Source organism: Pan paniscus, chromosome 9 (assembly GCF_029289425.2).
Source record: "Pan paniscus chromosome 9, NHGRI_mPanPan1-v2.0_pri, whole genome shotgun sequence".
NCBI classification, from domain to species: Eukaryota; Metazoa; Chordata; class Mammalia; order Primates; family Hominidae; genus Pan; species Pan paniscus.
The window spans coordinates 125,698,191-125,721,472 of NC_073258.2; the positions used below are offsets into that span (position 1 = coordinate 125,698,191).

Sequence of the window (23,282 nt, forward strand, 5' to 3'; positions counted from 1 at the left end):
ATTGAGTATGAGAATTCATAATATGTTCCACATACAAGTCCCTTATCAGATATATATGATTTGCAAATGTTTTTCTGTTCTGTGGGTTGCCTTTCACTTTCTTGATGGTTTCCTCTGCAGCACAAAAGTTTTTAATTTTGATAAAATCCAATTTGTCTACTTCTTCTTTCATGGTTTGTGCTTTTATTGTCATATCTAAGAACCCATTACCTAAGCCAAAATCACAAAGATTGACTCCTATGCGTTCCTCTAAGTCTTATAGTATTAGCTCTTATATTTAGGCCTATGATGCATTTTGAGTAAATTTTTGTGTATAGTGTTAGGGAGTGGTCCAGCTTCATTCTTTTGCATGTGGATAACCTGTGTCCCAGAATCATTTGTTAAAAAGCTGTTTATTTTTCAATTGAATTGTCTTGGCACTCTTATTGAAAATCAACTCATTATAAATGTAAGAGTTTATTTCTGAACTCTCACTTTTATTTCATTGATCTATAGCATATCTATCCTTGTATTAGTACAATTTATCTTGATTATTATATCTTTGTAGTAAGTTTTGATGTTAGGAAGAGTGAGTCCCCTAACTTTGTTCTTTTTCAAGACTGTCTTAGCTATTCTGGGTCCCTTGCATTTTCACAAGAATTTTAGGATCATCTTATCAATTTCTGCCAAGAATCAACTGACATTTTGATGGAGGATTATTAAATTTGTTGATTGATTTGGGGAATGCTGCCATCTTAACGATATTGGGTCTTCCAGTCCATAAACATGGGATGTCTTTCCATTATATATATCATCTTTCATTTTTTTAAAACAATGTTTTGTATGTTTCAGAGTATAAAATTCACACTTCCTCTGTTAAATTTCTAAGTGTTTTCTTCTTTTTGAAGATACTGTAAATGTAAATTTTTTCTTAATTTACTTTCTAGATTGTTCTTTACAAGTATAGAAATACAATTGATTTTTGTATATTGATCATGTATCCTGCAACCTTGTTGAAAGATAAATAACTCTTAAACTTAAGAGATGAAATAATTTTAAACTTTTTATCTCTAAAAGTTGGAGATCATTATTTGACCCATGTAATGTCCAAGTAGATATACCAAGTTATGTTATAAGGCTTTCCCAGTAAACATGGGTGGAAATTAGCCTGTTTCCTCCATGCCATTCAAGTTGATTGATATAATATTTTCTCTGGACTCATGCCTACTAAGAGGGTTGTATAAATTCAAAGTGATCATATATAGAATTGAAATATTAAGGAATCTGGCTATTTATCCTAGATTCTATTCCAAGCGCACTCATGACAGTGATTTCAAGTGACCACTTTAAAAGAATTTTCATTCTGAACATTTTAATTTTTTGTTTATTCATGTTTTTGACCTGAACCCTTTTCTTCGATTTATTATTTTATGTTTGGTTACTTCCTTCTGAAACGGCTTCCTTTCATTCTTTTTTGATTTTATTCTTTATATTCACATTTTTTCCCCTTCTTTATCCAATTGAGCCCAAGTTTGCAAAAGAAAAGAATAGATAAAAATATCAAAATTGTTCATGGGGTAGTTTTTGGTAATTTTGTCACTTTGTGTGACTGGACCTTCTAACAGGCTTATGATAGGTATCAATCAGGATTGAGCACTGAATTCCAAGCTCCACTGGCATTTCAGTCTGACGTGGATAGAGAAGAAGATAAGAAAGAGGTATGTAATGATACTGCTTTTGGATCCCAATATTTCTATGATAGTATTAATATATGAGAAATTGGAAACAATTTGTTGTGTCCTAACACATAAAAGAGCTAATACCACAAATTTCATAAATCAAATAAAAGTTGCTTGACTCATTATAATGTGTTGAATTTATTTTCCAAGCTCCTATGAGTTAGGGTACATTGATGTGAAATCAATTATTTGACACTAATAAATTTCTCCAGCTAATGTATATTTGCCACTATAACTTATTTAAAGGAAGATAATTACTTTATGGCTTTCTTTTTTTTTTCTCTTTTCAATCTAAAGTTAGTTTAAACCAATAGTTCTTAACCCTGGCCATGCACCAGAATCAGATGGGGAGCTTTTTTCAAAATACAAATATGCCTAGATCTAAACCAGATATACCAAATCAGTATCTGAAAACGGAGGTTTAGGGCATTTTTGTTTTTTAAAAATACCACTGGTGATTCTGATGCATCCTCAGTATTAAGAGCTACTATTTAGACCTTCAATAATTTTTACCAAAAAGCCCTGCACTACTTTGGTATATACATAGACATGCTTTTTGCTCATTGAATAGCTTGTGTATTTAAAAGAGTATATATAAATTCAGAGGAATGAACAGATCACACACAGTCTAGTAGCACTTGCTTTTATTCTATTTGTTTCATTTATGAGTCTGAGGCTTTAGTATACCTCAGCCCTTCTACCCTCCTCCGTGCCATGTTACGCTAGGCTTAGAGTATGCTTTTGTGATACTGTTTTAATTTTGAAAAGTTAAAGTAACTATTGGTTCTGTTATGAAATATCTTCTACATTCTTTCTGTGGCTCGGCTTTTATGGTACTTACTACTTGGGAACACAGAGTAAATATTTCAGAGTAACAGAGTAAATACTTTCTCTGGTTTGCCTATTAACATATAATAGCCATGTGCTTGAAAATATAAAATTCTTGTGTATGTGACATCCTGAGTGACCATAGACAGAAGGAAATTAAAGACTTAATCATGTAACTTCTATATCATCTGTTTTTGTTTGCTTGCGTTTGTTTTTGTCTATGGTATAAGAATATTTTTCTTCCTTGGAAATTCCTCTGAAAGCAGAATCTTAGTAATTTTAACTTCTTACCTTTAGCGTCAAAAGCAGTACCTGAGACATAGACGACTTTTCATGGATATTGAGAGAGAACAAGTTAAAGAACAACAAAGGCAAAAAGAACAAAAGAAGAAAATTGAAAAGTAAGTTATTCGATCCGCCCTGTGAGCCTTAAATTGCCAATTAAGATGTTTTTGGAAGATGAACTTTAGAAAAAGGTAATGGTTTTGCCCTCTGATCCATATTGAAAACAGCTATTTTTGATCTGGGTGAAATATTGGAAGATGGTGAACAGCTATGGTTTGGTTTTTTGGTTCGATTTTCTATTAGACTTGATTTTTTTAGGGCAATTTTAGGCTCACAGCAAAATTGAGCAGAAAGTACAGAGAGTATACCCTCTGCCCCACAAATGCGTAGCCTCTCCTACTGTCACTATCCTGCACCATAGTGGTACAATGTATTAGAATTGATGAACCTACATTGACACATTATTATTACCCAAAGTCCATAGTTTACATTAGAGTTCACCTTTGGTGTTAGGCATTCTATGGGTTTTGACAAATACATAATGTCATGTGTCTACCATTATGGTATTATACAAAGTGCTTTCACTTCCCTAAAATCCTCTGTGCTCTGCCTATTCCTCCCTCTTTACACCCTATCCTGTGGTAACCACTGAACTCTCTACTGTCTCCATGGTTTTGCCTTTTCCAGAACATCATATAGTTGGAATCATACAGTATGTATGCAACCTTTTTAGATTGACTTTTTATACTTAGAAATATGCATGTACGTTTCCTCTAGTGCTTTTTTATGGCTTGATAGCTCATTTATTTTTAGCACTGAATAATATCCCATTATCTGAATGTATCACAGTTTAGTTATTCATTCACTTACTGAAGAACATATTATTTGCTGCCAATATTTAGCAATTATGAATAAAGCTACTTTAAAATCTATGTACAAGTTTTTGTGGGGGCATACATTTTTAGCTTATTTGAGTAAATAACAAGGCATATGATTGCTGGATCATATGGTAAAAATATATTTAGCTTTATAAGACACTACCAAATGGTCTTCCAAAGTGGCTATACCATTTTGCATTCCCACCAGCAAGGAATGAGGGTTCCTGTTGCTTGACATCCTTGCCAACATTTGGTGGTGTCAGTATTTTGGATTTTGGCCATTCTAGTAGGTGTGTAGTAGTATCTCATTGTTTTAATTTTCACTTCCCTAATGACATATAATATGGAGCACCTTTTCACATGCTTATTTGTCATCTGTGTATCTTCTATGGTGATGTGTCTGTTCATTTTTCTTCTTCTTGTTGAATTTTGAGAGTTCTTTGTATATTTTGAATAACAGTTCTTTATCAGTCTTTTGTAAACATTTTTTCCCCAGTCTGTAGCATGTCTTCTCATCTGTTGACAGTATCTTTTGCAGAGCAAAATGAAGTCTGCCTAATCAGTTCTTTCTTTCATGGATTGTGCCTTTGGTGTTATATATAAAAAAAAGTCACTGCCATACCCAAAGTCACTTAGATTTTCTCCTGTGTTACCTTCTAGGAGTTTTGTAGTTTTGCATTTTACATTTTTCTCTATGATCCACTTTGTTAATTTTTGTGAGAGGTGTAAGATCTGTGTTTAGAGTCATTTTTTTTTTTGCATGTGGATGTCCAGTTGTTCCAGCACCATTTGTTGAAAAGACCATCTTTTATTAATCATATTGCCTTTGCTCTTTTGTTAAAAATCAGTTGACTGCATTTATGTGGTTCTGTTTTTTGGACTTGGTTCTCTGTTCTGTTCCATTGATCTATTTGTCTATTCTTTTGCCATACCACACTGTTTTGATTATTGTAGCCTTACTTACATATTTTTATTGATACATAATAATTGTACATATTTATGGGATACACATAATATTTTGATAACATGCAATGTATATGATCAAATGTATGATGTGTAATGATCAAATCAGAGTAATTAGTATATCTGTCATCTCAAACATTATGATTTCTTTGGATTGGGAACATTTCAAATCTTCTAGCTGTTTTGAAATATACAATAAATTATTGTTAACTAGAGTCACCCTACTGTGCTACCAATAAGTAGAATTTATTCTATCTGTCTAACTGTATGTTTATACCCATTAACCCATTCTTCATCCTCTCCTCCCTTCCCACCCTCTGGTTAACTATCATTCTACTTTCTACCTCTATGGGATCAGCTTTTTTAGCTCCCACATGTGAGTGAGAACATGCGACGTTTGTCTTTCTGTGCCTGGCTTATTTGATTTAACATAATGACTTCCAGTTCCATCTGTGTTGCAGCAAATGACAGGATTTCATTCTTTTTTATGGCCGAATAGTATTCCACTGTGTGTATATACCACATTTTCTTTGTGTCCCTCTGTTGAAGACACTTAGGTTGATTCAATATCTTGACAATTGTGAATGGTGCCACAGTAAACATGGGGATACAGGTATCCCTTTGATACACTGATTTCTTTTCCTTTGAATAAATACCCAATAGTGGAGTTGCTGGATCATCTGGAAGTTCTGTTTTTAGGTTTTTTTTTTTAGAAATCTCCATACCGTTTTCCATAATTTCTGTATTAATTTACATTCCCACCAACAGTGTATAAGAGTTCCCTTTTCTCTACATCCTCACCAGCTTTTGTTACTTTTTGTTGTTTTGATAATTGCCATTTTAACTGTGGTGAGATGATATCTCATTGTGGGTAAGTTCAGTTGATCCCCAGGCACCCGGATGACAAGCATGAGTGCCTGAAGTGGCGGCAGTGGGTGAGGCAGGCCTGTCCTCAGGCCGTTTGGTTCTATACCTGGGTGCTGGCAACAGTGGGTGTGGCATGTAGCTTTATAATAAGTCTTGAAGTCGGGTAATTTCAGTCTTTCAACTTTGTTTTTCTTTTTTAATGTTGTGTTGGCTTTACCTCTCTACATAAACTTTAAATAAGTTTGTCAATATCCACGAAATAACTTGTTGAGATTTTTACTGAGATTGCAGTTAATGTATATATCAAGTTGGGGAGAACTGACATCTTGACAATATTGAGTCTTTCTATCCATGACCATAGATGACCTCTCCATTTTATTTAGTTGTCCTTTGATTTCTTTCTTCAGTGTTTTGTTGTTTTTGCTCATATAGATCTTATATATTTTTTGTTAGACTTATACCTAAGTCTTTCATTTTGGAAATACATATAAATGGTATTGTGCATTTAATTTTAAATTCCACCCGTTCATTGCTGGTATATTGGAAAGTGATTGACTTTTGTATATTAAACTTGTATCCTTCAACCCTGCTGTAATCACTTAGTTCCAGTAGCTTGTTCAGTGACATTTTTGTTATTATATGATCATGTCACCAGTGAACAAAGTTAGTTTTATTTCTTCTTTCCCAATCTGTATGCCTTTTATTTCCTTTCATTGCCTTATTTCATTAGCAAGGACTTTCAGTATGATGTTAATGAGAGGGTACATCTTTGGCTTGTTTCTTATCCTAGCAGGTAAACTTACAGTTTCTTACCATCAAGTATGATGTTAGCTGTACATTTTTTGTAGATGCGCTTTTTCAGGTTGAAGAAGTTCTTCTCCATCAGTTGCATTTCTTTTTCTTTTTTTTTTGAGACAGAGTCTCGCTCCGTTGCTAGGCTGGAGTGCAGTGGCGTGATCTCGGCTCACTGCAACCTCCGCCTCCCTGGTTCAAGCGATTCTCCTGCCTCAGCCTCTTGAGTAGCTGGGACTACAGGCTATGGGTTTTTACTGTGCCCCTTAGAGCTCAACCCCAGTTGTCTTGACAAACTTCATTGTGCCTACTAACTTCTAAACAATGCATAAAAAGTTATAATGAGCCGGGCGCGGTGACTCACGCCTGTAATCCTAGCACTTTGGGAGGCTGAGGCGGGCAGATCACCTGAGGTCAAGAGTTCGAGACCAGCCTGACCAACGTGGAGTAACCCCGTCTCTACTAAAAATACAAAATTAGCTGGGCATGGTGGCTCATGCTTGTAATCCTTGTAATCCCAGCTACTCGGGAGGCTGAGGCAGGGGAATCACTTGAACCCGGGGGGCGGAGGTTGCAGTGAGCCGAGATCGTGCCATTGCACTCCAGCCTGGGCAATAAGAGCGAAACTCCGTCTCAAAAAAAAAAAAAGTTATAATGAAATCTAATATGAGGATTTACTTAATCAGATGTTATTGACATACTATGCATAATGCACTAAACAAAGTGCTAATATGTGTAATAGTTTGAAATTTGTGAAGTGCTATAAAATATAAAGCAATAACACTTTTATTTTGAAATACTCTGTATAATACTATAACAAAATTGTTATAGGTTACTGTAAAGTGCTAGAAATGTGTTCAAATAGCATAATGAATAGTCTTTGGGGTCTTTTTGGTTTTGTTTTTTATAATTTCAACTTCTATTTTAGATTCAGGGGGTACAGGTGCAAGTTTGTTACAAGGGTATATTGCGTGATGCTGAAGGTTGTGGTATAAATGATCCTGTCACTCAGATAGTAAGTATAGTACCCAATAGGTAATTTTCAGCCTTTTCTCCTCCCCTATCCCTCCCTCTAGTAGTCTTCAGTGTTTATTGTTTTCATTTTTGTGTCTATGTGTACCCAAAGTTTAGCTCCCACTTATAAGTGAGAGCATGCAGTATTTGGTTTTCTGTTTCTGTGTTAATTCGCTTAGGATAATGGCTTCCAGCTACATCCATGTTGCTGTAAAGGACATGATTTCATTCTTTTATATGGTTGCATAGTCTTCTATGGTGTATACATACCACATTTTCTTTATCCAGTTCACCACTGATGGGCACCTAGGTTGATTCTATGTCTTTGCTGTTGTGAATAGTGGTGCGATGAACATATGAATGCGTGTGCCTTTTTGGTAGAAGGATTCGTTGTACCAAATTATGGGATTGCTAGGTCAAATGGTAGTTCTAAGTTCTTTGAAAAATCTCCAAACCGCTTTCCACAGTGGCTGAACTAACAAACCGCTTTCCACAGTGGCTGAACTAATTTACATTTCCACCAACAATGAATAAGCATTCCCTTTTCTCTGCAGCCTTGCAATTATTTGTTATTTTTTGACTTTTTACTAATATCTGTTTTGACTGGTGTTAGATAGTATCTCATTGTGGTTTTGATTTGCATTTCTCTGATGATTAGTGATGTGGAACATATTTTCATGTTTATTGGCCACTTGTATGTCTTCTTTTGAGAAGTATTTATTCATGTCTTTTGCCCACTTTTTAATGGGGTTGTTTTTTGCTTTGCCTGGTGTTTTTTTTTTTTTTTTTTTTTTTTTTTAGATGGAGTCTCACTCTGTCCAGTGGCACATTCTCAGCTCACTGCAATGTCTGCCTCCCAGATTCAAGTGATTCTCGTGCCTGTCTCCTGAGTAGCTGGGACTACAGGCATGTACCACCATGCCCAGCTAATTTTTGTATTTTTAGTAGAGACAGGGTTTCACCATGTGGGCCAGGCTGGTCTCGAACTCCTGACCTCAGGTGATCCACTTGCCTTGGCCTCCTAATTTGGGGGAATTACAGGAGTGAGCTACCACGCCTGGCCAAATTGTTTAAATTCCTTATAGATACTGGATATCAGACCTTTGTCAGGTGCATAGTTTGTAAATATCTTCTACCATTCTGTAGGTTGTCTGTTTATGCACTTGATAGTTTCTCTTGCTGTGAGGAAGCTCTTTAGTTTGAGTCCCATTTATCAATTTTTGCTTTTGTTGCAATTGCTTTTGAGGATTTAGTCATACATTTTTTGCCAAAGCTGATGTCCAGAGTGGTACTTCCTGGGTTTTCTTCTAGGATTTTCATAGTTTGAGGTCTTACATTTAAATCTTTAATCCATCTTGAGTTAATGTTTGTGTATAGTAAAGGTAGGGGTCCAGTTTCATTCTTCTGCATTTGCCTAACCAGTTATCCCAGCACCATTTATTGAATAAGGAGTCCTTTCCCTAATGGGTAGTCATTGGACCTAAAAGTTTCCTAGTTCCTTTTCAATGCTATTTCATCTTAATGAAAAAAAAATAAACCTTTTAATTAGTAATCCATTTCTTCTCTTGTATTACTAACAAGTTTTCCTTCATCTTAATGGGCAACTGTTTCTGTAATAGAAGTATTATTATTATTATTATTATTATTATTATTTTTTTTTAAGATGGAGTTTCACTCTTGTCGCCCAGGCTGGAGTGCAATGGCACGATCTCAACTCACTGCAACCTCCACCTCCCGAGTTCAAGCGATTCTCCTGCCTCAGCTTCCCAAGTAGCTGGGACCACAGGCGTATGCCACCAAGCCCGGCTAATTTTTGTATTTTTAGTAGAGACAGGGTTTCACCATCTTGGCCAGGCTGATCTCGAACTCCTGACCTCGTGATCCACCCGCCTCGGCCTCCCAAAGTGCTGGGATTACAGGCTTGAGCCACCATGCCCGGCCGAAGTATTCTTTATTTAGAAGAATTCATTTAAAAAAACAATGACTGCTGGTGTAGTAGCCATGTCAAAGGAAATATTTATTGGATTATTTTAAGTGCTTTCACATGTATTTTCATTTATTTATAGTTTATTCGTGGGATAACTGATTTAAGCCTGCCTCTAATATTTGCGGGATTGGGCTCACATACAAATACAAGTTTATGTACCTTACATCTAAGTATTTTAATGTCATAAGCTGAGCTAAAAAACTGTTAAATGACATATATTCTATTGTCCTACCTTGACAAATATGATTTCATAGTGACTAGAAGGTCGGACTCAAATTTGCAATTCTTGAACTCCTCTGAGTTACATGCAGGAACATGAGTGGAGACTCAGCCTCCAGTCCACCCCCTTTCTATTCTTATTCATACCTCTATTTTGTACTCGAAGAATTTCAGATACATGCTATGGTTCAACTCAGCCCAGATATCTAAGTTCTAGGTACATGCCCTGTAAGTGGTCACCCCTTAATGTTCCATTGAGCCTAGATGCGCACAAGAGGTGCGGCCTGCTCTGAGGAAGACAAAGGTGGGGAACAGAACTGTGTATACCCTAAAAACAGCCTTTGGAAAGTTTGAGTAAAGAATTCCAGGGGCCTGGGTACCTGGAGCAGAGTATAGATGGGCAGTCATAGGCTTCAGGTGCCTTCGCCTAGTTGCTTAGTCTCTGAGGACTATGGGAAGAGATATGGTCAGAGACAGGCCAAAGTGGGACTATTAAAAATGTGGGTCTCATGATAAGGGCTCCCCTCTTATCCAGGTCTAAGAGTGATTCTGCATTTATTCAGAAAACGTTTATTTTTTATCTTCCATATCATAGGCACTGTCGTAGGCTCAGATGATACAAAGATAAATAAAATTCATTCCTTTTCTTGAAGAACTCATAATCTAAGTTGGGGAGGGAGGATGAGAAACAAACATATTCAAATAAGTAATATAATTCGTGCAGTTGCCAAGATAGGTACAGAGTCCATGTGAGCACAGAAGAAGGGATTAACGATTTTATCTGGAGAGTTAGAGAAAATATTACACTTTAGTTGGGTTTGGGTGGATAAATATATGTTTTGCAGGGAAGGGGATAAGGATGGTGAGTTAGGAAAACATATAGAAACAGAATCAAGGTGGGAGGAAATAATAGTAGTATTCATGCAGAATTTTTATAATTCACAAGGGCTTTCATATATTATCTAGTTTAGTACTTTTCAACAACAAAGCAAACATTTATTGAAAACTTACTACATGCCAGGGACTGTTCTATATGCTGAGAATATAAAACTAGAATATATGACAGGATAGTACATATTTACAAATGGACTTAAGTGTGAATGTATCCATTATGAACTTTGTAAACTTAAGCAAGTAACTTCACCTCTGAGCCTCAGTATCCTTAATTATATAATGGAGATTATAATATTGATCTTCTAGTTTGTTGATAGCATTAAGTGGAGAAATGTATGTAAAGTACTTAACATTGTATCTGACATTTAGTAAGATCTCAATAAAAAGTACCTGTTACTACCATGATAGGATGAGCACCAAGAGAGGACAGACAACAGGAGAAAAAGAGACAAAAAATAATTATAATGCTTAAAGTGAGGCAGGGATAGTCTAGGGAGGTCAAGAAATGCTTTATAGATGAGTTAATACTCAAGCTACATCTTAAAGGATGAATTGAAGTTTGCCAGATGGTCAAGGAGCTTAGTATGAAGCATAAGGTGTGTCTAAGAAATAAAATAAAAATTTGGGGTGGCTAAACCCCAAGTGAAGTGAAGTGGCAGAGAATCTATAACGAAGTTGTTGAAAGATTTTAAGGCAAAAGTCCTATAATCTTACTATAATCTTATAAAGACCAGTCTGGCAGCTGCATATAGAATAATCTAAAAAAGAAAACTAAGGCAGAGTCCAGTTAAGAAGTTATTATAGTAGTTGTGGAGGACATGAGGGCACTGGGAACAGAGAGTGACATATTTAATAATATTTAAGAAGTAGAATCCATAGATTTTGATGACCAAATTCTTAGTCTTGATGGGTTTGGTCAAGGGTATTTTCTAACTTTCTTCTTAGATAATTGAATGAATGGTTAGTACCATTAACGTATATAGGGAATGTTCAAAGAACAGATTTTTCAGGAAGCTAGTGAGTTCAGCTTGTGACCATCAGCTTCAGGAGCATGTGAAATATTAAGGGAGGTCTGATTTATATGCATGTGAAAATAACTAAAGTTCTGGGAACAATAGGAACTAAGTATTTCTTAAGGGGTTTTCAAAATATGTTTCAGCATGACATTGGATAAGGTACAGGGCTACTGCTGGGTGACAGAAACAAGCAGAGCTTTTGGTGGTCTGAAGGAGCTGCAGTAACAAAATTGGAGACTCAAGGGTCTCAAACATTTGATCAGTGTTCTCCTCAAGACATTTGCCAAAGTCTAAGAAAACATGAAGGCTAAATGGAAAATGAGTGGAAAAGAGACTAAGAATCTATTAGTCTGTGATGATGAGGAGATGTAGAGTTCAGGACCCACTGGGTTGGGGGAGGGGAGAAAGGGCCCAATATACATATCAGGCTTTCAGTTGAGTTAAGGAGAGCATACACTAAGAACATCATCTGACTAGCAGTAGAATAAACCTTACCTAAATTACAAAGCAGCCTTGATTCTGCTGATGTCTGGACCAGATTAAGATGATGAACTGTGTACTTTCTGCCTAGCTGAGAAAAGTGTGAACTTTCTCTGGTTATGGATAACATAATTTAGAGCCTCTAAAAAATTAAAACAATATTCAGTATTCAATCAAAAGTTTCTAAGTACATACTTAGAAGTAGATGTCCAAAAGCCAAGAGAAAGAAAAGACAACAGAAGCAGACTCAGATGACACAAGATACTAGTATTAGTAGACTTTAAAATAATTGATTAATGTGCTCAGGTAACTAGAGGAAGAGATGGAGAAAATGGATGAAAATATGGAGAATTTCACCAAAGAAATGGAATCTATAAAATAGAATCCAATAGAAAAATATAATCTTAAAGTAAGAACTCACTCTATGCACAATGAGGTACCACTTCAGACTCACTAGAGTAGCTTAAGGAGGGAAAGACAACAAACTTAACAGTACCAGATAGTGGCAAGGATGTAGAACAGCTGTAACTCATGTATTAGTATCATATGTAGAAAACAGCACAACCACTTTGGAAAACTGTTTAATATCTTATACAGTTAAACATAGACCTACTATATGACCCAACCAATTTATGCCTAGAAATTTAAGAAAAGTGGAAACATTTATAAAAACACTGAATCGTGACAGAATATATTCCTTTCAAGTGCCCATGGAACATTTTCCACAGTTGATCTTACTTTTGGTTATTTTTCAGAATATGTTCTGTAACTTTAGTGATATTACACTAGAAATCAATAAGCAGTATATTTCTAAAGGATCATGGATCAAAGAAAAAATTATAATGGCAATTAGGAAATACTTTTGAGAGAATAATAATGAAGATAAATCATATTAAAACTTTTTAGGTGTCACTGAAGCAGTCCTTAAAGGGAATGTCAGAGCCTTGATTACAATTAATATAAAATTAAAAAGGCTACAAATCAATGTTTTAACCTTCCATCTTAAGCTTGGGAAAAACTACAAATTACATCAGAAAAAAAGCCATAGGAATAAGTGCAAAATCAGTGAAATATAAAACAAATGTATAACAGAGGAAATCAAAGACAAAAGTTGGTTCTTTTAAAAATTTTGTTTTGCCAAGGATATATCACTTTTACTAATCAGTAAAAAGAAAAAACACAATTCACCAATATTAGGAATGGAAAGGGAACCATTACTACAGAGCCTACATACATTAAATCACAGTAAGAGAACATTATAAACAACTTTACATTTTAAAAATTTGACAATTTTAATAAAATAAACTCCTATGGGGATAAAACAACTAAAATGGACACAAGAAGAAATTGAATACTTGAGTAATCCCATATCACTGAAAGAAATAAAACCAGTTATTAAAAATCCTGAAAGAAAAATCCAGGTTCAGATTCCAGCTCATATATCTTCACTGGGGAATTCTTTTTAAATGTATAAGGGAAAAAATAACATAAAGTTTTACATAAATTCTTCCAGAGAATGGAAAGTGGAATATTTCTCAAATAAAGCATAACCTTAATACCAGCCTGATGGGGACATTACAAGAAAGCAGCATTACAGACTAATTTTTCTTGTGAGCATAAATGAAAAAAGCCTCAAGTGAAATATTGGCACAATGATCTTTGAGGGGCACTGCTGCAGGCCCCTATACTTGCAGCTTCTGCTTAAGCCCCCGCCTCTAGCCCCCGGGCAGCTTCTTAACCACCCCCGAACTTCTCCCAAGCTATGGACCAAATGGAAACAAAGCTTTTTGCAACAACAGCAATCATACAATGAATAACATACTGAAATAAAATATTCCAAGATGTTAAAGAATTGTCTTTGGATGATAAATCATTTTTCCCTATCTTTCCTGTATTTCTTAATTTCTCAAATATTTTATTACTAGTTTGTTTGACATTGTAAGACTAAGCAGTATCTGCATGGTTGAGGGCCCCTTGCTGCTGAATATCCTGTTTATTGTGCATAAGAGGGTATAAGGACTCCTGAAATATTTATGTGGCATCCCACTAGTGAAAATAGATTTCCTGTGAGGTGTTTAATATTCCCTTTGTGTATGTTTTTTTCCTCACATGCTTTTTTCTCCCTTGAAATATAATACTGTTGTTCTAAAAGCAACCTGACAAAAACTGTTGCAATAAAAAAGTATGTGGACTGGGGTTGGGATGCTTGGAAAAAAAAAATCTTTATCAAGTTGTCTAGTGTGACTTTTAAGCAGAATTCTCTTTAAATATTTCAAAGACCTTTTCTGTTTTTAATGTTCTTTAGAGCTCTAGTATAACAATTTCAGCATCTAAGCATGTTGACACTCAGCTCAGGAAGTTCACTCTCTCACCTAGGCCAGATTTGTCTTATGATAGCCTAATCTTTTAGCTGTAATTGTGATCTGATCTGCATCAAAAGGTCTTTTCAGTTCTGTATTGCTCATATGTAAGCATTTTACAGGCTAGCAGGTAAAAGTCAAAATGAGAATTTCATTCAGTTCATTTGACTGAAGGCAACATACCCCTGCTGTGAGTGTTTTATGTCTAACCTAAATCTTCTCATGACATGCCTACCACATGGCATAGTCAGTGGGAAACTTCTTTAGCAATACTACTGACCTTCTTTGAAAGCTTTTCTGCTAAAGGCTTTTTGTTTTATTGCCATTTCCTACTGGATAATCTTTTCCTTCTTGTGTTTATACTCTTGACCTCAGAAAAAATATGAAGGACTGATTGCTTTACAGATGGTAGCAGAAGACTTAATCTTGTATTGATAGTTGGCAAATAATTAAAAATTAATTTTGCCTTTTACTTACTGAAGAAACTAAATCATTTATGCCTTCTTTGCATGGAAGTCACATGATTTAACTTGAAGACAAAACCACCTTAGCAGCATTCTAAAATAATCATACATCTGTTTTATAAACAGTAATTGATAACTACTTTACCTCACTCAATTGTTATAAGAATAAAATGATATGGTTTCATTCATTGATTTAGCAGCTATTTATTGAGCATCTGTTAATTGGTAGAGATGATGCTAGACATAGGGTATGCAAGAAATGAAAAAACATGATCCCTGTCTTCAAGGATCTAGCTAGATAAGTTTGACTAACCAGTGGGGAAGCAGATAAATACGGTCATGCACCACATAAAGATGTTTTGGTTAGTGATGGACAGCACATACACTGTTGGTCCCATAAGATTATAGTGGAGCTGAAAAATTCCTATCACCTAGTGATGTAGCATTGTAATGCATTCCTCATGTGTCTGTGGTGATGCTTATGTAAACCTACTGTGCTTCCAGTTGTGTAAAAGTATAGCACATACAGTTATGTACAATGCATAATGGCTGATGACGATAATGAACACCTATGTTACTGGTTTATATATTTACTATACTATTCTAAAAGAAAAGTTAACTGTAAAACAGCCTCAGCCAGGTCCTTCAGGAGGTATTCCAGAAGAAGGCATTATCATAGGAGAATACAACTCCATGAGTGTTATTGCCTCTGAAAACTGTCCAGTGGGATAGGATGTGGTGGCAGAAGACAATAATATTGATGATCCTGACCCTGTGTAGGCCTAGGCTAACATGTATTTATGTCTTAGTTTTTAACAAAATAGTTTAAAAAGTTTAAAAAAATTTAATGGAAAAAGCATATAGGACAAGGATACAAAGAAAGAAAATTTTTTTTTACAGCCGTACAACATGCTTGTGTTTTAAGCTAAGAGTTATTATAAAAGAGTCAAGTAAAAAAATTTAGTTTATAAAGTTAAAAAGTTACAGTAAGCTGAGGTTAATTTATTATTGAAGAAAGAAAATTAATTTTTGTAACTTTAATCTAAGTGTACAGTGTTTATAAAGTCTACAGTAGTATATCATAATGACCTAGACCTTCACATTTACTTACTACTCGCTCAGTGACTCACCCAAAGCATCTTCCAGTCCTGCATGCTCCATTCATGGTAAGTGCCTTATTTAAGTATAATGTTTTTATCTTTTATACTGTATTTTTGCTGTACTTTTTCTATGTTTAGATACACAAACACTTACCATTGTGTTACAGTTGCCTACAGGATCCAGTCCAGTAATGTACTGTACAGGCTTGTAGCCAAGGAACAATGAGGCTATACCATATAGCCTGGTTGTGTATAGGCTATACCATCTAGGTTTGTGGAAGGACACTCTATGATGTTTTCATGACAAAGATGAATTTTTTTAAAGAATATAGCTCCATAATTGGGTAACGCATGACTGGAAATAGATCATTATAATACCATATATTTAGTATTACAAGATAATACAGCACGTGGTTAAGAACATGGGGAGATATGTTTCCAAGTCCCAGCTCTGCTACCTACCGGCTGTGTGACTTTGAGAGTTACTTCTGTAATCCTCAGTTTCCTCTATATACAATAAGGATAATAATGATATATACCTCATAAAGTTCCTGCAAGGATTAAATGAGGTAACGTGTAAATGTGCTTAGTACAGAATCACAAATATAGTATGTACTCAGTAAAGATTAGCTGCTGCTTATCATGAGAAGGAAAAAAGTACAAGAATATGTGGTAGCACAGAGACTGTTTTAAAGCCAGAGTTGGGGATATGGGGTGGCAGAAGGAAAGGGAGAACTTCCTGAACCGAGTTTTGAAGGATTTGTGGGGATAGTATAAGACAAAGTGGGAATTGGAGAGGGGAAAGGCTGGACAGGAATTCCAGGCAAAAGGAATAGCACTGCAAAAGCAGTGCTTCATGAAAGAATGTGACACCTCTGAATTTGATGTGATTGGAGCTAAAGGAATAGCAATAGGTGAGCCTTAAGAAATAAGGAAAGACATGATTGTAAAGACCTTAGTAGGTCATGAGAAAAAAATTTGACTTTATGTTGAAAACAGGGAGCTCAGTGGCATCATGGGGATAAGATGAAATGACTGTTAGGAGGTTGTTGAAATAATATATAGAGAGAAGAGAGGTGAAATTAATTTTTTAAAAGATCGTTATATATTAAGTCCTAACTGTGTGTCAAGCACTTCGCATAGATTATCTCCTCTTAATGGATAAAGTAGTCCTGCAAGGTAGCAGTAGTTAGCATTCACTGAGTGCTTAGAATGTGCTAGGCGTAGTGTTGAGTGCTTTAGGTTATTTACTTGTTTCAATACTTGTTTCAATAACCTTTTAAGGTAGATTTTATTACTCATTTCATTTTACAGATGAGAAAATGAGCCCTAGAAAGGTTAGGTAATTTGCCTAGGATTAAGGGTACATTTAGCAAGTGGCAGAACTGGGATTCAACCCCAGATTTATTTGTCTTTATCACCTAACGTCTTTGAAGTTTATAACATGGCCTGCCACATAAGACAAGGCCAGGGAGGCAAAGAGGAGGAGGTAGTTTTAAGAGTGGTTAAGAGACTTGATAGGATTTTGTTAGAGAAGAATTCAAGATAACTCCCAGATTTATGGCTTAGGTCACTGGGTACATGTTATACTATAAAACAGATTTGCCAGGAAGGTGGTAGAGGTGACGAGAATAAGTTTAGTTTGGAGCATACTGGGCTTGAAGTCTAAAAGGAAATCCAAGTAGAGAGTACCAGTAGGAAATGTTAAGTTATTCTTATTAGTGATTGCTCTCTTTTTTGATACATTATATTTGTACATATTAGTGGGGTACGTGTGAAATTTTGTTACATAGGATACGTAATCAAATCGGTATTTGTCACTTCTATGTGGAGGGGGCACAGTTCAAGTCCTCTCTTCTAGCTATTTTGAAAGATACAATACATTGTTGCTAACTATAGTCACCCTACTCTGCTATGAAACATTAGAATTTATTCCATTTGAAGTCACAAGGAAGAATACTGGCAGAATCATGGAATTGGGAGACAAGGGAAAGTTTGAACAGAAAAAACAGGAACAGCAGGAAAAAAGTTAGACTTCTAAATTAGATCTTAATTCTGTTATATCAAAGAGGCAGATTTCTTCCACCTCCTTGAGAAGTTATTTTTCCAGCAGGGCACCTCTTTCACTCCTGAAGTAAATAAGCTTGTTTCTTAATCTTAGAAGCAGAAATCATTTTATCTGAAAGTCTTGGTGTTGGCAGATTTCTGTGATTGCTTTGGAAACAGTCCTTGCTTTTGGTTCTAGGTCTCTATTTTAACTTTGTGAAGGATTAGTGCTTTGGCATTATATGAAAGATGACTAACAAGAGTTTTTAAGTTGTTGAAATTGTAAGAAAATATATTTTAAATCCAGTTTCCCTGTGATATCACCTTATTTTCAGAATTCTCTTCGAAATGCAAATATTGACATTTTTTAGTTGTGCAAACACCCAATGCAGCACGTTTATAAACCTGTTTGCAGTCTTTTATATTCTTAACCTCTCTTTTACTGAAAGCCTGATGCTGGTTTCAGAATACCTTTTGGCATAGCCAGAGAATCACTGTAATTGTATTCACACCATTGCTCTAGGAGAAACAGATAAATTGACATATTGATTTCTGACCTAGTCTAGTTTCCATTGTGTATCAACTAAAACATGTATTTACAATAGAGGCTTTGAAGACATTGAAGAGCAGAAACTTGTTTATAGAATAATTGTTTTTTAATCAATTTTTAAATTTAGCACTATCATTTTTTATTTTATGATCCCTTCTTAAACTACTATATGGCAGCTGTTCTTAACCTGTGAATCTGACCAAAGCTGTGGATTTTTTTTTTTTTCCTAGGAGAATACCTGTGAGACATCAAGTGGAGATGTCAAATTGGCAGGTAGATAAATAGGCTCGAATATCAGGGATTGATCTATGTTGGTGCTATAGCTTTGTGAGTTATAGATGGTAGTGTATAGTAACTGAAGCAGAGGGCATACATAAAATCGCCTGGGGGGAAGGTATTGAGTAAGAAAAGGAGAAGGCCTAAAATGGAGCTTTGAGGAACACCTAGTGTAGAGCAGATGGGCCTGCAAAGAAGACAGAGAAGGATGGTCTAAAGAAGTATACAAGGAAATTCAGGGAAAGTATTGTGTCACAGAAGCTGAGGAACAGAAGTTTCAGGAAGGAGGGAGTGGTTAGCAATATTAAATGTGTCTGAGAGGGCAAGTAAAATTAGGACTGAAAAATGTTCCATCAGTGTTTCTCAACCTTTTCTTCATTATTGTTCCCCTATTGAACCTTTTTAGACATTTTTTCTAACTGCCCCCCAATATAATTTTAATACACAGATATAACCGTTTATGTACTGTGATTTTTCGGAGAGCCACAAATTACTATAATATCTAAGGGTTTTTTGCCTCCTTGGGGACAGTATTGCATCTAATAAAAATGCATGTACTGGATGGATTAAATGACCTGTAGGTCACTAGTTGTTTTGGTGGAGTGATGGATCTTAAGGCCATATTGGAGCAGATGAAGAAGTGAGGAAATAGAGACAGAAAATTTACTCACTCTTGAGATGTTTGTGAAGAGAGGAATATCTGTGAGGAGAGGAATAGCTACCAAAAGAGGGATGGGGCTGACTCCATCTTTTCTAGTAACCATTCTGTTACCAAGACCTATGGTGATGACACTTGAAAAACAATGCTGACGTGTTCCCTTAGCCCTTAGTTGACTGGTATAGAGAATAATTCGTATAGAGAATTACACCAGTAACTAAGCTTTTCTGTCATCATTGACTTCGCTCTGTTTAAATTCCATCATTGAAAACTTCAATTTGATTCATTATTCACAGGAAAATCTTTTATCATTTACTTTTTTTACAAGGTTGGGAGTTACCGAACTTAACAAATATGAATGTCTTCAAGACACTTACTTTACTGGCTCTCATTGGAATAAGATCTCAATATACGCAGATCCCTAGCCAAGAGCTCCTGTGATCTTAGGCTCGTCTTTTAACTTTTGTATTTTAATAGTTTTCTTTCATTCTCTAACTTATTTCACACATGATCTTTTAAGAGAGCAAGATGACATAAATTTTAAAGTCAAGTGTGATGTGTGTATATGCCTGTTTTGGCCTTTTTCTATATTACCTTCCTCACATTCCTAGTGTACTCCTTTATATGCCTTTAAATCTTTATCTTCACTAGTATAAAAGCATCTCCCTCTGCCCAAGCTGCAATAATATTTTTCACTTCTCCCCTATTACAACTTTATGTTGTTTTGAGTTTGAATCATACCATAAAAACGATGTTTATGTCCTGTACTCAATTTAGATTTACAGTTGTAGCTCAGGAAAGACTGGTAAATATGGGAGAATAGTTGTAAGAAAATCTTTGTTTAAAGTGGCTTTGTCACTTTGCTAGAGATGGCCAGTGAGTAGCTGTCAGAATCTGGACAGACTTGGTTTCACAAATACCATCTCTTGTGTGTTTTTCCAATGCCTGATCTTTCAGCCTTTGTAGGATGTCTTCCTGATTTTTAACTTATACCTGTGTTAATCTAACAAAATGGAAGGCTATAATTCCCCTGGAGTCAATAGCCTGCCACAAATGGATAGAAGCCCAGAATTTTCACCAGCACATGCTTTATTGAAGAAGTATGAGTATGAACTGGCCTCATACTACTGTTCAGAAAACAATAGCTCATTTGTTTCAAAGTAATTTTTAGCAATTGGCCTCATCAGGCCAATTCTATTCTAGAACTCAGTTATGAGTTCTAGTCTTGAGTCAGTCATATTTCTTAACAGAAGTTCTTTACATACTTTTTTGATGATTTTCTCACTGAACTGCTTCTTTCCTCTCTACATGTTAGTAGGGATTTTTAAATAGGTATACTTGATATACAATAGACTGTACATATTTAAAGGATTTGATAAGTTTTGATGAATTTCTGTTTTTCAGTTTGTTCTTTTATGGAGTGTGCTTTTGATGACTTATTTAACAAGTCTTTGCCTAACCCAAGGTCACAAAGATTTTCTTCTGTTTTCTTCTAGAAAGATTATAATTTTAAGTTTTACATTTACTCTGTGATCCAGTTTGAGTTAATTGTCACGTATGGTGTGAGGCTTATTTTTTTGTACGAGGATACCCATTTGTTGAAGAGGCTATATTTTCTTCATTGCATTGCCTTTCTGTGTTTGTCACAAATCAGTTGTCCAACAAACAACGAAAGAGAAGATTGATAAGTTGGACTTCATCAAAATTAAAAACTATCAGGAAAGTGAAAAGACAGCTACAGAATGGGAGAAAATATTTATAAATCATATATCTGATAAGGGACTTATGTCCAGAATGTATAAATGACTCTTACAACTCAATAGTAAAAAGACACTTGATCCAGTTTAAAAGTGGACAAGGATTTAAATTAACATTTCTCCCAGGAAAATATACAAGTGGCTAATAAGCACATGAAAAGATGCTCAAATCATAGTTACTGGGAAATGCAAATCAAAACCATGAAATACCAGCTCATACTCACTAGATTGGCTATAATTTAAAAAACGACAGATAAAAGCAAGTTTTGGTGAGTATGTGGAGAAATCAGAATCCCCAAATGTTCCTGGTGAGGAATGTAAAATGGTACAGCCACTTTGGAAACTCGCACCCCAAATGTCCAATAGCTGATGAATGGAAACATAACGTGTGGCATATCTGTACAAAGGAATGCGGGCAATAAAAATGAAAGAAGTATGGCTATAATGTGGATAGATTTTGAAACTCTTCTGCCAAATGAAAAGCCAATCCAAAAATACCACATATTGCGTGATCTCATTTATATAAAATGTCTAAACTAGGATATAGAGATAGAAAAGTTAGTGGTTGCTAGGGCTAGAGGTGAGAGGGTGGGAGTGACTGCTAATAAGTATAAGGTTTATTTATGGCATAATAAAAATGTTCTCAAATCACATTATGGTGGTGGGGAAATTTATGATATGAAAATTGTATCTCAACATTAAAAATGAGTCATTCATATATATATGTGTTTATATATACATACATACATTCATCTCTATATATGCATGTATTCCCAGCTTTCTCTTCTTCCGTGGATATATTTGTCTATCTTTATGTTAATACTATGAGGTTCTGATTAGTCCAGTTCTATAGTAAAGCTTGAAATCAGATAGTCTTAACCCTCCAATTTTTGTTTTCAGAGTTGTCTTGACTATTCTAGGCCCTTTGCATTTTTGTGTGAATTTAAAAATTAGTGTTTCAGTTTCTACAAATAGCATTTTTAGATTTTGATTGGGATTATGTTCGATCTAGAAATAATTTGGGAAAATTTAGAATTGAAATCTTAGCAATATTGAATCTGCTGACCCATTAACATTTATATAGACCTTCTTTAATTTTTCTCAGCAGTATGTTATAGTTTTCAGCGCATGGGTCTCATGTCTTTTGTCAAATCTATCCCCAAGTATTTTATATTTTCAGTGCTATTATAAATGGTGCTGTTTTTTAAATTCCTGTTTCTGATTCTTGCTAATGTATGGAAATGCACAGTTGATTTTTGGATATGGATCCTGTTCCCTGCAACCTTGCTACAGACTCACTCATTCCAATGGGTTTTTTACTTGGTGATCATGTTGTCTTCAAATAAACACAGTTGTACTTCTTTCTTTAAATCTGGATGTCTGTTGTTTCTTTTGCTTGCCAGATTGCACTGGCTAAGAATCTCCAGTACAATGTTGAATAGAAGTGATGAGAATGGATAATTCCTGATCTTAGAAAGCATTTAGTTCTTTGCCATTAAGTATGATGTTAGCTTTAAGTTTTTCATACATGCCCTTTATCAGACTGAGAAAGTGTTCTCTTCCTAGTTTCTTGAGAATTTTTTTTATCAAGAATGGATGGTGGATTCTGTCAAATTCATATATATATATGAATGTATATGAATATATATGAATATATATGAATATATATATGAATATATATGAATATATATGAATATATATATGAATATATATGAATATATATGAGTATATATATGAGTATATATATGAATATATATGAATATATATATTCTTTCATATATATATATGAAAGAAATGAATGTTAAACCAACTCTGGGTTCCTGGGTACACCCATTTGGTAATAATGTATTATCCCTTTAATACATTGTGTAATGAGATTTGCTAAACTTTTGTGTAGAATTTTTATGTCTGTTCTGAGAGATACTGGCTAACAATTTTCTTTATCTAAAAAGATATTTGTCTAATGTATTTGTTAAGTTTTCGTTTAAGGGTAATGCTGGCCTTATAGGATGAGTTGGGATGTGTTCTCTCCTCTTCAGTTTTATTGAATGAATTTATGTTAAATTGGCATTGTTTAGTGCTTAAATGTTTGGTAGAATTTGGCAGTGAATCCATCTGGTTCTAGATTTT

General features: G+C 35.0%; 1 protein-coding gene and 1 long non-coding RNA gene across 7 annotated transcripts in view; one reads left to right on the forward strand and one right to left on the reverse strand.

Annotated features, from left to right (window-relative positions):
- The window catches only part of CCDC15 (coiled-coil domain containing 15), a 100,650-nt gene that overhangs the window by 48,097 nt on the left and 29,271 nt on the right, over positions 1-23,282 (forward strand). For 4 of the 6 annotated variants that reach the window (XM_003819928.5, XM_055095024.2, XM_055095025.2 and 1 more), the window contains 2 exons: positions 1,605-1,697; positions 2,844-2,947. In XM_003819928.5, coding sequence (XP_003819976.1) covers positions 1,605-1,697; positions 2,844-2,947 — 197 coding nt within the window. The remainder of the gene's footprint in view (positions 1-1,604; positions 1,698-2,843; positions 2,948-23,282) is intronic. The other 2 variants (XM_063608297.1, XM_063608298.1) reach the window with 1 other exon arrangement.
- LOC117975064 (uncharacterized) overlaps positions 1-23,282 on the reverse strand; it is a 72,534-nt gene that overhangs the window by 12,054 nt on the left and 37,198 nt on the right. The window lies entirely within an intron of this gene.